Source organism: Octodon degus, unplaced genomic scaffold (genome assembly GCF_000260255.1).
Source record: "Octodon degus isolate 3935 unplaced genomic scaffold, OctDeg1.0 scaffold00025, whole genome shotgun sequence".
Classification (NCBI taxonomy): Eukaryota; Metazoa; Chordata; class Mammalia; order Rodentia; family Octodontidae; genus Octodon; species Octodon degus.
In genome coordinates this window covers 59,796-71,703 of record NW_004524601.1, presented here as the reverse complement: position 1 = coordinate 71,703, position 11,908 = coordinate 59,796, and the positions used below count along the sequence as shown (strand labels likewise).

The 11,908-nt window shown below is 38.6% G+C and overlaps 1 protein-coding gene across 5 annotated transcripts in view; it reads right to left on the bottom strand.

Moving 5' to 3' along the window:
• Als2 (ALS2, alsin Rho guanine nucleotide exchange factor) overlaps nt 1-11,908 on the bottom strand; it is a 98,461-nt gene that overhangs the window by 64,438 nt on the left and 22,115 nt on the right. For all 5 annotated transcript variants that reach the window (XM_023712317.1, XM_004628593.3, XM_023712318.1 and 2 more), the window contains exons 4-7: nt 9,074-10,011; nt 4,374-4,731; nt 2,235-2,403; nt 854-950 (exon numbers count right to left, since the gene is read on the bottom strand). In XM_023712317.1, coding sequence (XP_023568085.1) covers nt 854-950; nt 2,235-2,403; nt 4,374-4,731; nt 9,074-10,011 — 1,562 coding nt within the window. The remainder of the gene's footprint in view (nt 1-853; nt 951-2,234; nt 2,404-4,373; nt 4,732-9,073; nt 10,012-11,908) is intronic.

Here is an 11,908-nt window from a genome sequence, read left to right as displayed (position 1 = left end):
AAGTGCAAGGGCCTGAGTTCAATCCCTGGTTCAAAAACAAAAAAAAAAAGATAAAGGAGGGCTGGCGAGATAGCTCAGTGGTCTAAAGCGCCTGCTTAGGCAAGCTTAGGCAAGCATGCAGGGACCTCGGTTCGATCCCCAGCACCACATGCCATGCCAGCCCAGCCCCCAGGGTGGGCTGAGCTGACCATTAAAAAAAATAATAATAATAAATAAATAAAGGAAACATTTTTTAAAAAAGATAAAGGAATTAGTGAAGAAGCATTATCTGAATATATTTAATACAAGCTGGTGTGATGGTGCATGCCTGCAAGCCTAGCACTTGGGAGACTGAGGCAGGAGTATTTGCTTGTCTCAAGTTTGAGACCAGTCTGGATGACATATTGAGACCCTTTCTCAAAAAAAAAAATTAAAAATAACTTTTTAGAAAGACTCATGTATTAATGGAAATGGTTTAGAGAGTTACTATCACATTTCACAGTTTCAAAAGAAAAATACCTTCTGCTTTCTTAGCGTTTTACTATATATTTTATTCGTCAAGGAATAAAATAATTCCTCAATACACTGAAAACTCTGGGTTCCATTTTAATATGAGAAAACATGACAGAAAGCTGCTTAGGCAGATCAATGTTAAATTCAAGCTTTACTCTTAGGCATGTAACTTCAGATCAAGTTACATAGTTTAGCCTACCCTACTTTCCTTGTCTACCAAAAGAAAACAGCACCAGATAAAACATTCAAAATGTTTCATCCAATGAAATACACCACGTTGCTTGACATAACGGACACTCAACAAATGATAGTCCAGTCTGATTACTATGCTGCTTTCATGACATCACAAGTTGACTCTTACCTGGGATTTTGCAGTAAGGGCCATGGAATGATAACCACCTGCCTCCAGATGGATTACTTCTTTACCATCTAGACACTTGACACACAGTGGTTGAAGTCTTAAAGAAAAATATACATGAATACCAAGAATTCGCAGCAGAAATCATGTTTTTCTCAAACTACAGTGTTTTCAAGTAAAAAATAAAACACTAAAATAAAAAAGTTATATGTTAAAACTGTTTAATATGATACAGTGGTGCCTTGGTCACGAACACTTGTCGGCAAACAATTCGTTTCACAGTGGAAGTGTTTGGCAAATTTTGTTTTTGTTTCTAAATTCTCTATCTGGTGAAAAAAAATCAAAAAGCACAATTCCCACCCCCATCACACAAACAAAAATGTTTTACAAAATCGTAGAATGAACTAAATCATTAACTGAGGTACCACACTTTTCAGAGATTTAAATTTAATTTTTGTCTGCTTTCTTTGAAGATTTTATTTTTTGTACATTAACCACTAGTTAGTCCCATAGTTCAGAATCTATTAAGGAACAAATTACTACTACAGAGTATACACTAAGAACAAAATGAAATATAATAATAGAGGAGAGACTGAGGTAATTTGAAAAATTTTCATAGTTGCTTTTACTATGTTAATAAGACATTCATATTCACCTACTGCTTTAGGTGATAATTCCATTTATATACCTTGAAGTTTCACACATACCTAGATTGCTAATGAGTTCCTATTAATCAAAATGGCAGTTTTTCCCTGATATATAGCAACATCGTTTAATGTTTCTGTTATAGTTATTTTGACAGTGGCAGAAGGATGTCATTTGGGTAAAATTTCTGCTGGAACTTCTGTATAACTTAAAATTTTTAACTATTCAAGGCTGGCATTATATCTCAGTGGCATAGCACTTGCCTAACATGCTGGAGCCTCTAGGTTCAATCCCTAGCACTTACAAAGGAAATCATTTAAATGTTCCAATGAAATATCATCTTATTCTCAATAGCACTTTTTGTATTTCAAGGTAAGTATACCTCAAAAAAGACATGGAAAATGAACCATGGATACTTAAATCCTTCATTGCACTGGGTGTGGTGGCATGCACCTGTAATCCCAGCACTCAGGAATGAAGGCAGAAGGATCGTTGGGAGTTCAACACCAGCCTGGGCTACAAAGTGAGCTCTAGGCTAGCATGAGCTTCATAGTGAGAGCCCTTCTCAAGGAAAAAAAAAAGACTAAAGTGACAGCTTTTCATCGGTTAATGGTGCAGAGTAATCTGGAGCTAGGGACTAGATTTCCTCTAAGAGGAACTGGGCCTGACAGAATGCAGAGAGAGAGAGGTTATTTGCTTCTCCCGTTAGTGCTGCTGAGTACCCATGAGACACACTTACCGAGGCAAAACATCGCCATGGCCCAGCTGCCCGTCTTTCCCTTTCCCCCAGGTCCACACCTCTGTTCTCAGAGAGGGCAGCAGCGCATCTGCCTCCCCGCTGTAGGTCGGGGTGAGAACCACTGTCCTCGTTTTCACCCGTGCAGCCTTTCTTAAGAGTCTGGGAGAAACTAAGAACAAACCAAGAAGGGATGAAAGAATGGGGAACTTTAGAAGATATGTCTTTGATACACTAAAAATTTTCAAAGAAATACACTAACATGGTACTTGGAAGTGTATTCACAGGTTCTCAACCAAAACAGGAGTACCCAATATCAAACGAGCCTGGGAAAGGATTCCTACTGCACTTCCTCCCTTGACCTCCTCAGCAGAGACTCACACACAATGACAGGCAGGAAACTGTGAGTCCTGCAATTAAATGCACTGTTTTAATTTGTCCATCAGCCCCACTATTGAACCTTTGGCTAGGGAACGCTTTTCTGAGTACTATTAGTGACCACCTGTAAAATGTGCATTTCTAAGGTATATGCTAAACAAGATACTACACTAAGCTGCCAAATGCTTTTTCTATTCCAAAGCCTTCTTGAGCCAAGGATTTAGTTCAATATATAATGAATAATTATAATATATGATTCTTTTTTTTTTTTGGTGGTACCAGGAATTGAACCCAGGACTTGCCAGGCAGGTGCTTATGACACTGAGCTATATCCCTGGCCCCCTAAATGATTAATTTTAAGGTGTAAAATTTCAAGCTTCCTAGGCTAGAGCTATAGTTTGGTGCTAGGGCACTTGCCTAGCAGTAGTCCTCTCCCCAAGCTTTTGTATTCTACTTGCCTATTTCAATTTATTTGGTAAAGTAGTTTGGGGGAATTGACTTTTGGTGAACCCAGATGACACTCCCACCTTTTAAAAGAATGCCACCATCTTTTTCAGGTTTCAAAATTACAGCACATAACCCTATGGAATTTTTTTCTTTTCTTTTCTTTTCTTTTCTTTTCTTTTCTTTTCTTTTCTTTTCTTTTCTTTTCTTTTCTTTTTTTTTTTTTTTTGGTGGAACCGGAGATTGAACTCAGGACCTTGCGCTTGCCAGGGAAGTGCATATTCCACTGAGCCGTCTCCCTGGCCCTAACCCTATGGATCTTGTATACCAATTTGTTGGCAGGATAAAGTTTAATGAAAATTTTCAATGTCACTAAGTGCAGACATAGTCACTCATTAGTTATTAACCTATAGGCCACATAAAAGTGATTACCACTGCCTAAGATCACATACATGTAAGACCCAAAGAACCCTTTTCAAAGCTTCTGTAAGGAGGTAATACAAATAATTTTTCATGAGAGGAAAAAGACTATAAATAAAGTTTCTAAATATACTTCAGTTTACTAAGTAAAATTTAAACTCAGGGTGTAAGTCTACAGGTGGGGTTCCATATTTCACATGGTCTAATGACATAACAAAAATCAATGTTCTACATCCATGGTTCAAAGAGATCTCAAACTAGTTTACAGGTAAAAGACATGTAAGAATAAGAAAATTTTAGCACAAGATTCTCCTTGAGATTTATTTATAGAACCCAATTCTGGGTCTGATCACATGGACTATACAGGTGAGTGTGCAGGCCATCACGGATGGTCGTGATGCACTTTAGTCAGCCTGACCTCGCACATCTCCCCCAAGACCCTGGATTATGCTGATGCTGCTGTTCACTGAGGGACCTAATGATTCAGAAATACAGAGGACAGCATAATACTCTAAGTATGTTATAATACTCCTAGTAGTTTAAGAAAATGATACTTACTGAAGTTAAAATGTAATTTCATCAATTTTGAGTACACAGCTCAGTTAGAAAATAAGAAGGCTACTACTACAAACCTGCATAAATAAAATATAGTTAAGGTTATAAGCAGAAGCAGACATCAACAAAAAGTTTTGTAATGTAGTTATTGCAATAAAGCAAAAAAAAAATGTGACTTTCTTCTTAAACAATTTTAGCAAACTACTACTAAATAAATTTTGACATTTGAATGTCAGCTTCAGTACTTAGGAAATCTTACTCCCCACAGTATAGGGGTCTCAATGCAATGTTGGGGGTCTCAAGGATTCACCAGGAATCAGCTCATCGAAGCTGTTGTTTTCTTACCTTGAGACAACAATCCAGGGAGAGAAAGTCTCCGACTGCCTCCTTCTGATTCTTCCTCTCTGATATCCACAAGACTTGAGCTTTTCTTTCCTTGCATTGACTCCTGTTTAACTTGCTCTTCTCTGCTGTCTTTTAGACCTTCTGGGCCTATGCAACTACTGCTTGCTTGAACTCCAGTTTCTGAAGGGGCTGTACTGTAAAAGTTCATTACTTTCTTAAGAGACAGGGCCCCAGCTTCATAGGTAGCAGCCACTCTCACACCAACAGCAGATGCACAAGAGACCACCAGGCTGTTGAGGGCTGAGGTGCTGGTGGTGGGTGGGCTGTGAGGGTTAGGAACTGTTTCTTCTACGAGAAGCTAAAATATATACACAGGAAAAGAATATAAAAATAGAATTCATACACAACAAGTAATCAATAAAAGGAAACTTTAACCTTTATCATTATTTGCATATGGAAATCCAAAATGACAGAAGTCTTTCACCTCCAACTCCAAGGTTATCTCCTCCTCCCTGTGGAGCTAACACATGGAAATGGCACTCAAAGCAGAGTTCCTTAGCAAAGTCACTTCTGTCTCAGTGTTGTATTTTTTTCATGTCATCTTAAAATTAAGTTCCAGCTGCTTTTATAAAATTAAAGACAAAAGAAAACAAACTGGGAATAGTGGCACATGCCTGTTATCCCAGCACACAGGAGGCTGAGGCAGGAAGATTGCCATGAGTTCAAGGTCAGCATCATCTACATAGTGAGCTGAAGGCCAGGCTGAACTACATAACAAGACCCTGACTCAAAAAAAAAAAAAAAAAAAAAAGAGAAGAAAAGAAAAACATTGGCTTTAATATAAAATACACTTTGTCAGCATGGTACAAGATTTATAAAGACTCAAGCTTTACTATTGAACCCTTTCATGAGAATTTTCATTGGTTGCTACTAAGAAATGGCAGGGGGAAAAAAGAACTTAAGAAAAGGGGCTTTTTTGTTTGTTTGTAGATAAGAAGGGAAAGAGGAGGTAAAGGGAGGAGAGTGGAATGGGTGAAAAAGCAGAATCAAGATAGCTCACATAAAGGTACAAATTCCTATGATGAATGTGATCATTATGTAATTTGTTTTTTTTTTTTTTTTTTTTTTTTTTTTTTTTATTTGAGAGAGAGAGAGAGAGAGAGAGAGAGAGAGAGAGTGGTGTGTGTGTGTGGCCAGCTCAGCCCACCAGGGGGCGGGGCTGGCTGGCATGTGGTGCTGGGGGATTGAACCGCGGTCCCTGATGCCTTGCCAAGCTTGTTCTAAGTAGGTGCTTTAGACCACTGAGCCATCTCTCCAGCCCCCATTATGTAATTTGAAGTTGTACCTATCAACTTAAATTTTAAAAATCCAGAAAAGAAAGTAAGCAAGCAAGCAAGCAAAAGGGCTCTTGCTTAAATGTTTGTAAATTTAAGGAATTATTTTTTTCATGTCATCTTAAAATTAAAAATAATTTAAGAAATTTAAACACAGGATAGGCTAAAAAATGTTATACTTCTGACCTATATTCTCTCAAATTTTGTTAAGCTCAAGTCTCTCTGCTGTCTTATCAATGAGTTATTCTCCACAATCCGTGAGATAGACAAGCTGAAAAATCACCTTTGCTCTCATTACCACAAAGGGAAAATGTGATAGGTTAATATTTAAACAGCTAGAACCAAAGATATACTACAAAGTCAAACTGAAATTATCTATTATTTTTGTGAAAAAGTTTGAAATTTAAGCTAACAAATATTAGCATGTATTTTAAAAAAAACATTAAATATACCTAATAAATAAAAAATAGCTTTTGGGGGTTGGGGAGATAGCTCAGCAGTCTAAGCATATGCTTGGCAAGGGAAAGGACCCGAGTTTGCTCCCTGGTACTGCATGCCACACAGGCCCCAAAACTTGGCATGGTGGTGCACGCCTGTAAAACCAGCACTGGGAGGCTGAAGCAGGAGGATCACTATGGAGTGTGAGCTTCATAGTGAGACCCTGTATCAATAAATAGTATTTTTAAAAATAGCTTTTAGCATGTAAGCATACTTACAATGAAAAATTTGCTTTTTATTCTACCCAAAGGTCTTGAAGGGTATATAGACATTTCTTAATTTTTCCTGAATTAAAAACCAAATGAGGGTTGGAGGCTGTAGCTCAGGGGTAGAGCTTACATTTAGCATGGCAAAAGGGCCTAGATTCAACACTTAGTACCCAAAACAGACCAATCAATATTTGTTCTTAATACTGGCTTCTGGGCTGGTGAGATGGCTCAGTGGTCTAAAGCACCTACTTAGAACAAGCTAAACTAAGCAAAACACAGGGACCGCGGTTCAATCCCCCAGCACCACATGCCAGCCAGTCCCGCCCCCTGGTGGGCTGAGCTGGCCACACACACACTAAATAAATAAATAAATATTTAAAAAAAAAAAAAAATACTGGCTTCTGGTCTCCTTCCTCCCTTCCTCCTTCCCTCCCTCCCTTCCTTCTTTCCTTGTTTTTCGTCTGGCACCAGCATCAAACTAAGGGACACTGCCACTGAGCTACATTCCCAGCCATTTTTACTTTGAGACAGGGCTTCAAAGTTGTTTAAGTTGGACTTGAACTTGGCAATCTTTCTGCCTCAGCCTCTGGAGTAGAGATTATAGGTGCCAAGCTAGATTTTCTTAAAGGAAATACTTCTTGGTGCCCAGTACAGTGTTACATGTGGGAGGTACTCAACACATTTTGTTGAGTTAAATTTTAAATTCAGAAGAGCTATTTCTGTGCAAATGAATACAGTAAACCAAACCAAACCACATAAAACTAACCCTAAATACACAGTCCATTTTTTGGTGATAAAGAGTTCTTGTAAAGAACTAACATGCTACTATTTCATCTCTTTGTTTATGAAGGCTCATAACAGAACTTATAATTGCTTTTTTGTTAATAATTGTTTTTGAGGTGATTATTTTAAGAGGTTCTTACCATTAGGTTATAAAATTTTACATTATATAAACCTTAAACTATTTTTTTGAGTATTCCTATTTACTGTACTTATTATGGTACGTAAATAAATAAAGAATCAAACAACAAAGACATGGCCAGCACTTTGAGGCCAGAGAACTAACTTATCACATAAAGTCCTCATGAGCTGGCTATATAACTGAAATGTTATCTACAAAAATGGAATTAAATTTTATAGAAACACACTGTCAACACTTTAAATGTTAACACATAAGTCCAAAGGAAAATGCAATTTCAATGATGGTAATTTAACTACTGGATTTAACAAACCAATAAACTGTATATAGTAAACTTTTAACTTTAAATTTAATAAATCAGAAGAATGACCTTTCAACATACTTTTTTTTCTATGCAAGTATAGTCTAAGAATCTTCTACATACATCATCATTAAAGCATCACTTTTGTCTTGTTTAGTTTTTGTATTGTCTTTCTTTTGTGGCAATCCTGGATTGAACCCAGAACCTTATGCCTGCAAGGCATAATTAGCTTATTCTTAATAAAAAATCAAGTATCAATGAGATTCAGCAAATACTGTGAAATGGAGACAATTTCGAAAAGTATTTCTATGTTCTCACTCTTGCAGAGTAAACACAATAAAGAACCAAGAGCTATGGGGGTTTCAGAAGCCTGAAAAGTAACATGGGACTGTTCTGTTATGCTTAGGTGTTTTTGCTTAGTTTTTTTACCATATTGTTTTGGCTAAAAGCAAAACAAAAAGGTTACACTAAGGGTGAAAAACAGAAATCATCTTTCAGGAATGAGTAAATAATTTTTATGCATGCTACTAATAAACGACTTTTGTCTATTTTACTGCAAGTTTTCGAAATAAGATTAGTGTAGGGCTGGGGATCCAACTTTGTGGCAAGCACTTTTCTAGCACACACAAGCCCTGTGCTTGAGTCTGGCACCATGAAAAAGATTGTTTTGTTTTGTACAGGGTCTTACTATGCAGCTCGGACTCAGTGATTTTCCTGTTTTCAGCCTCCCCAGTGCTGGGGTTACAGGTGTGCACTACCATGCCCAGACTCGGTGTCTGGATTGGCATGTGGTGCCAGGGATTGAACCTGGTCCCTGCACTTGCCTAAGCAGGTGCTTAGTCTGCTGAGCTATCCTGCTGGTTCCATGAAAAAAAATTTTTAAAAGGAGAGAAAAGATAGATATTAAAAATAGAGAAAATATTGACTGTTCTCTCAAAGTCCAGTATGGGCTACAGGTATAACTTGGAAAAACAAAATCAAGCACCACATAATTTTTATGTTTCTTTACATGTGCCCATTATGGAATGATCTGCCACTCACCACTCCTTGAGGAAGAGAAAAGGGCCTTTCCAGAACGCTGAAGAGGGTCTGATGACAGGTCTGAAGATATCTGCGGCTATTGTATGTGGTTTTCTTAGGTTAAGCTACTTAGAGCCCATCAAATTTAGCAACTGAGCCATGGAGTAAAATACTAGTAAGAAAAAGGGCTTCTGCAACTTTTAAAAGAAGCCCAGCATGACATTTTTCAATATGATATAGGCCAGAATTTGAACATAAAGTGTGAATTTGAATTATAGGCTTGACTCATAAAATAACATAGCAAAACTTAGAAAATAAAAAATGCTACCAAGCTTTAATCATTTCAAAGTTTTAAAGTAAAATGCATGTATGTCAACTCCAGAAACACTTTTCCTTACATTATAAAATCGAACAGATACCTGCAATGGCACTGGCTTCTCACAGCTCTCAGAGTCCTCCCTGACTGAGTGCTCAGACAGTTTACCCATGTGTTCATTTACTGCCTGGATGTCAGGCTGTGACAGCATGTCTCTCCCAGAAGCAGTATCAATTTTTTCCAAGATTTTCTCCTGGGAGGAAATGGCATGGCCATTTGTGGTCTGAGCATGTCCCATATGCAGGTCAGGGGCAGTGGGCAGGCCAGCTTCCACAAGAGTGTTTTCAAATACTTCTTCATGGCTGTCAAGGGTCTCAGTGGAGGGGCTGATGACAGTGCTGGTGTGGCTTTCTGCCTGGGACTCTGACAGGGCCACCCCTAGTGGGCAACAGTGACTGTCCGATATAATCACATGGTCTTCTTTGTCCGTCATAGTAATGAGGAGCTGGCTGCACTGGTTGCATCTTTCAGGGACTGGCTTCAGATCCTGGGAAGGGAGACACTGCACAAGGGCCAGGCTGTGGAAAGCACCACAGGCTACCTGCAGCACCACACGGCCAGCAAGATGTTCCACCTTTTGTGGTTTTGTCACTGGGAAGGTGGTGGTGATGAGACCCAGCTGACAACCGGTACCCCACGCCCAAATCTCTCTGCTTATTGACAATGCCAGAGTATGCTCCTCACCACATGCCAACTGTAAAATCCTGACTGCTATTAAAGGGCTGGTCTCAGAGTCAGAGATGCTGACGACATTCGGTTCTGGCACATGCTGCTGGCTGGCAACTGCACACTGGCCTGCAGAGTTCTCACCCCACATGTACACAGCCCCACCGTCTGTCACTGCTCCACTGTGGAAGGCCCCTGCTGCCACTGTGACCACATGGTGCCCAGCCAGGGCATTTTCTAGGATAGGGCTGGCTGGACCAACTTCTGTAGGCTCACTTCTCCAGGGAAGGGTCCCAAAGCTGTAGACTTCACCATCTGAAGGTTTAAAAAAGAAAAAGGAGAGGGTTTATGAATTAACCAGAAACTGTATCAGTAAGCTCTAGTCTTGTCTAGATTTAATAAAACAAAACTTTTTTTTTTCAAAAGCATCATTTTTGCTCATTTAACATTCTGTATTGTGGTCAGAAATTAAAATTTACAGGAGTATTACTTTTAAATGAATTATTATTGCTCTTTCTGGTCTTGTGAGTTCAAGGCCACCTGCATTACATAGTGAGACCATGTCTCAAAAAACAAAACAAAACTATATATATATATATATATATATATATATATATATATATATTTGATAGCTACCTATCAAATTTGATTGAAAGCTATCAAATAGAATTGTTGTTGTTGTTTTCAAGCTATTCAGATTATCTTTTTTTTTTTGGAACCAGGGATTGAACTCAGGCCCTTGCGCTTTTTCTACTGAGCCATCTCCCTGGCCCCCAGAATATCTTTAGTAAGCTATTAGAAACCCTTCATAAACATGACACCTTTTAAATCTGGAATTAAATCTACAAAGCTAATAACAAAAGATAAATTCAAGGTTTTTGTAGATAAATGGATGTAGTGAGAGACTATATTGATAAGCGAAATAAATCAGATCCACATGTACAAACATCATATCTTGATAGTGTGAGAACCTAAAAAGAGTAATGAAAATCTAAAAGGTACAACAGATACTGTGAAAGGGAAAGAAATTGTTCAATGGGAAGGGAAAACTAGGATTAGGAAAAGGACAGATGACAAAGGGAAAAAGATATATTTAGTTATATATGCAGAATAGTTCGGATAATTATATTATCGATTCTGCTGGTCTTTTAAAAGGAGCAGTTAATGCTTCAATTTTTTAGCTCCGATTTTTTCCCCACTTTTGAATTTCTCATAATTTCTTTGTTATTGTTTTTTTTTTCTTTTTTTCTTTAAAGGAATCTTACACGCTTATATAGGGCAATGTGAACAACTAATTTGAAGATAGCATCATTTAATACAGAAATCATTCTTGAATTCCTATTACTCTTGTTTATGAATCAAACAGCAGACTAAAATGCCTGCTTAGGTAAGCTTAGGCAAGCACAGGGACCACGGTTAGATGATCCCTAGCATCACATGCCATTCCAGCCCCAGCCCCAGGGTGGGCTGAGCCAGCCAGTTAGGGCATAGTGGTACATGCCTATAATCCCAGCCCTGGGCAGGCTGAAAGCAGGAGGATCACCACAAGTCTGAGCTGTGTATCGTTCTTTTTTTTTTTTTTGCAGAACCGGGGATTGAACTCAGGCCCTTGCGCTTGCCAGGGAAGTGCTTATTCTACTGAGCCATCTCCCTGGCCCCTTGTGTATCGTTCTTAATGCTGTTTTTTGTTTTTTTCTATCACTATTTTGTATTCTTTAAAAAAAAAATCTATAAAGCTAGGACAACTGAGGGAAAACTCAAAAATATATAAATAGTCTGTACTATTCTACTGTTCAAGTTTCAGCAATGTCCTCGTGTTGTGCCAAAGTTAACAGAGCTCATCTCGACTGGGGTGAATGTAGTTCATCAACATGGCGGGGAAGAGAGCACATGCCTAGCATGTCAAGCATGCTGACCGAATGCTAAAAATTGTCTAGTTTCCTTGTCTCTATTGAATTTGGCTAGCAGTTCATAATGCAGTGAGGTACAAAAAGGTGGGAGAATCTAAGAATCTTCCCTACCCCCCACAGTACTGCAGTTGCTAGTCAAATAGCTGATTGGAAGAGTTAGCATGCTGTTAAAAATAAATTGTTTTCAAGCTGGTGAGATGGCTCACGGACTGGTGAGATGGCTCAGTGGTCTAAAGCACCTACTTAGAACAAGCTTAGCAAAGCACAGGGACCACGGTTCAATCCCCCAGCACCACATGCCA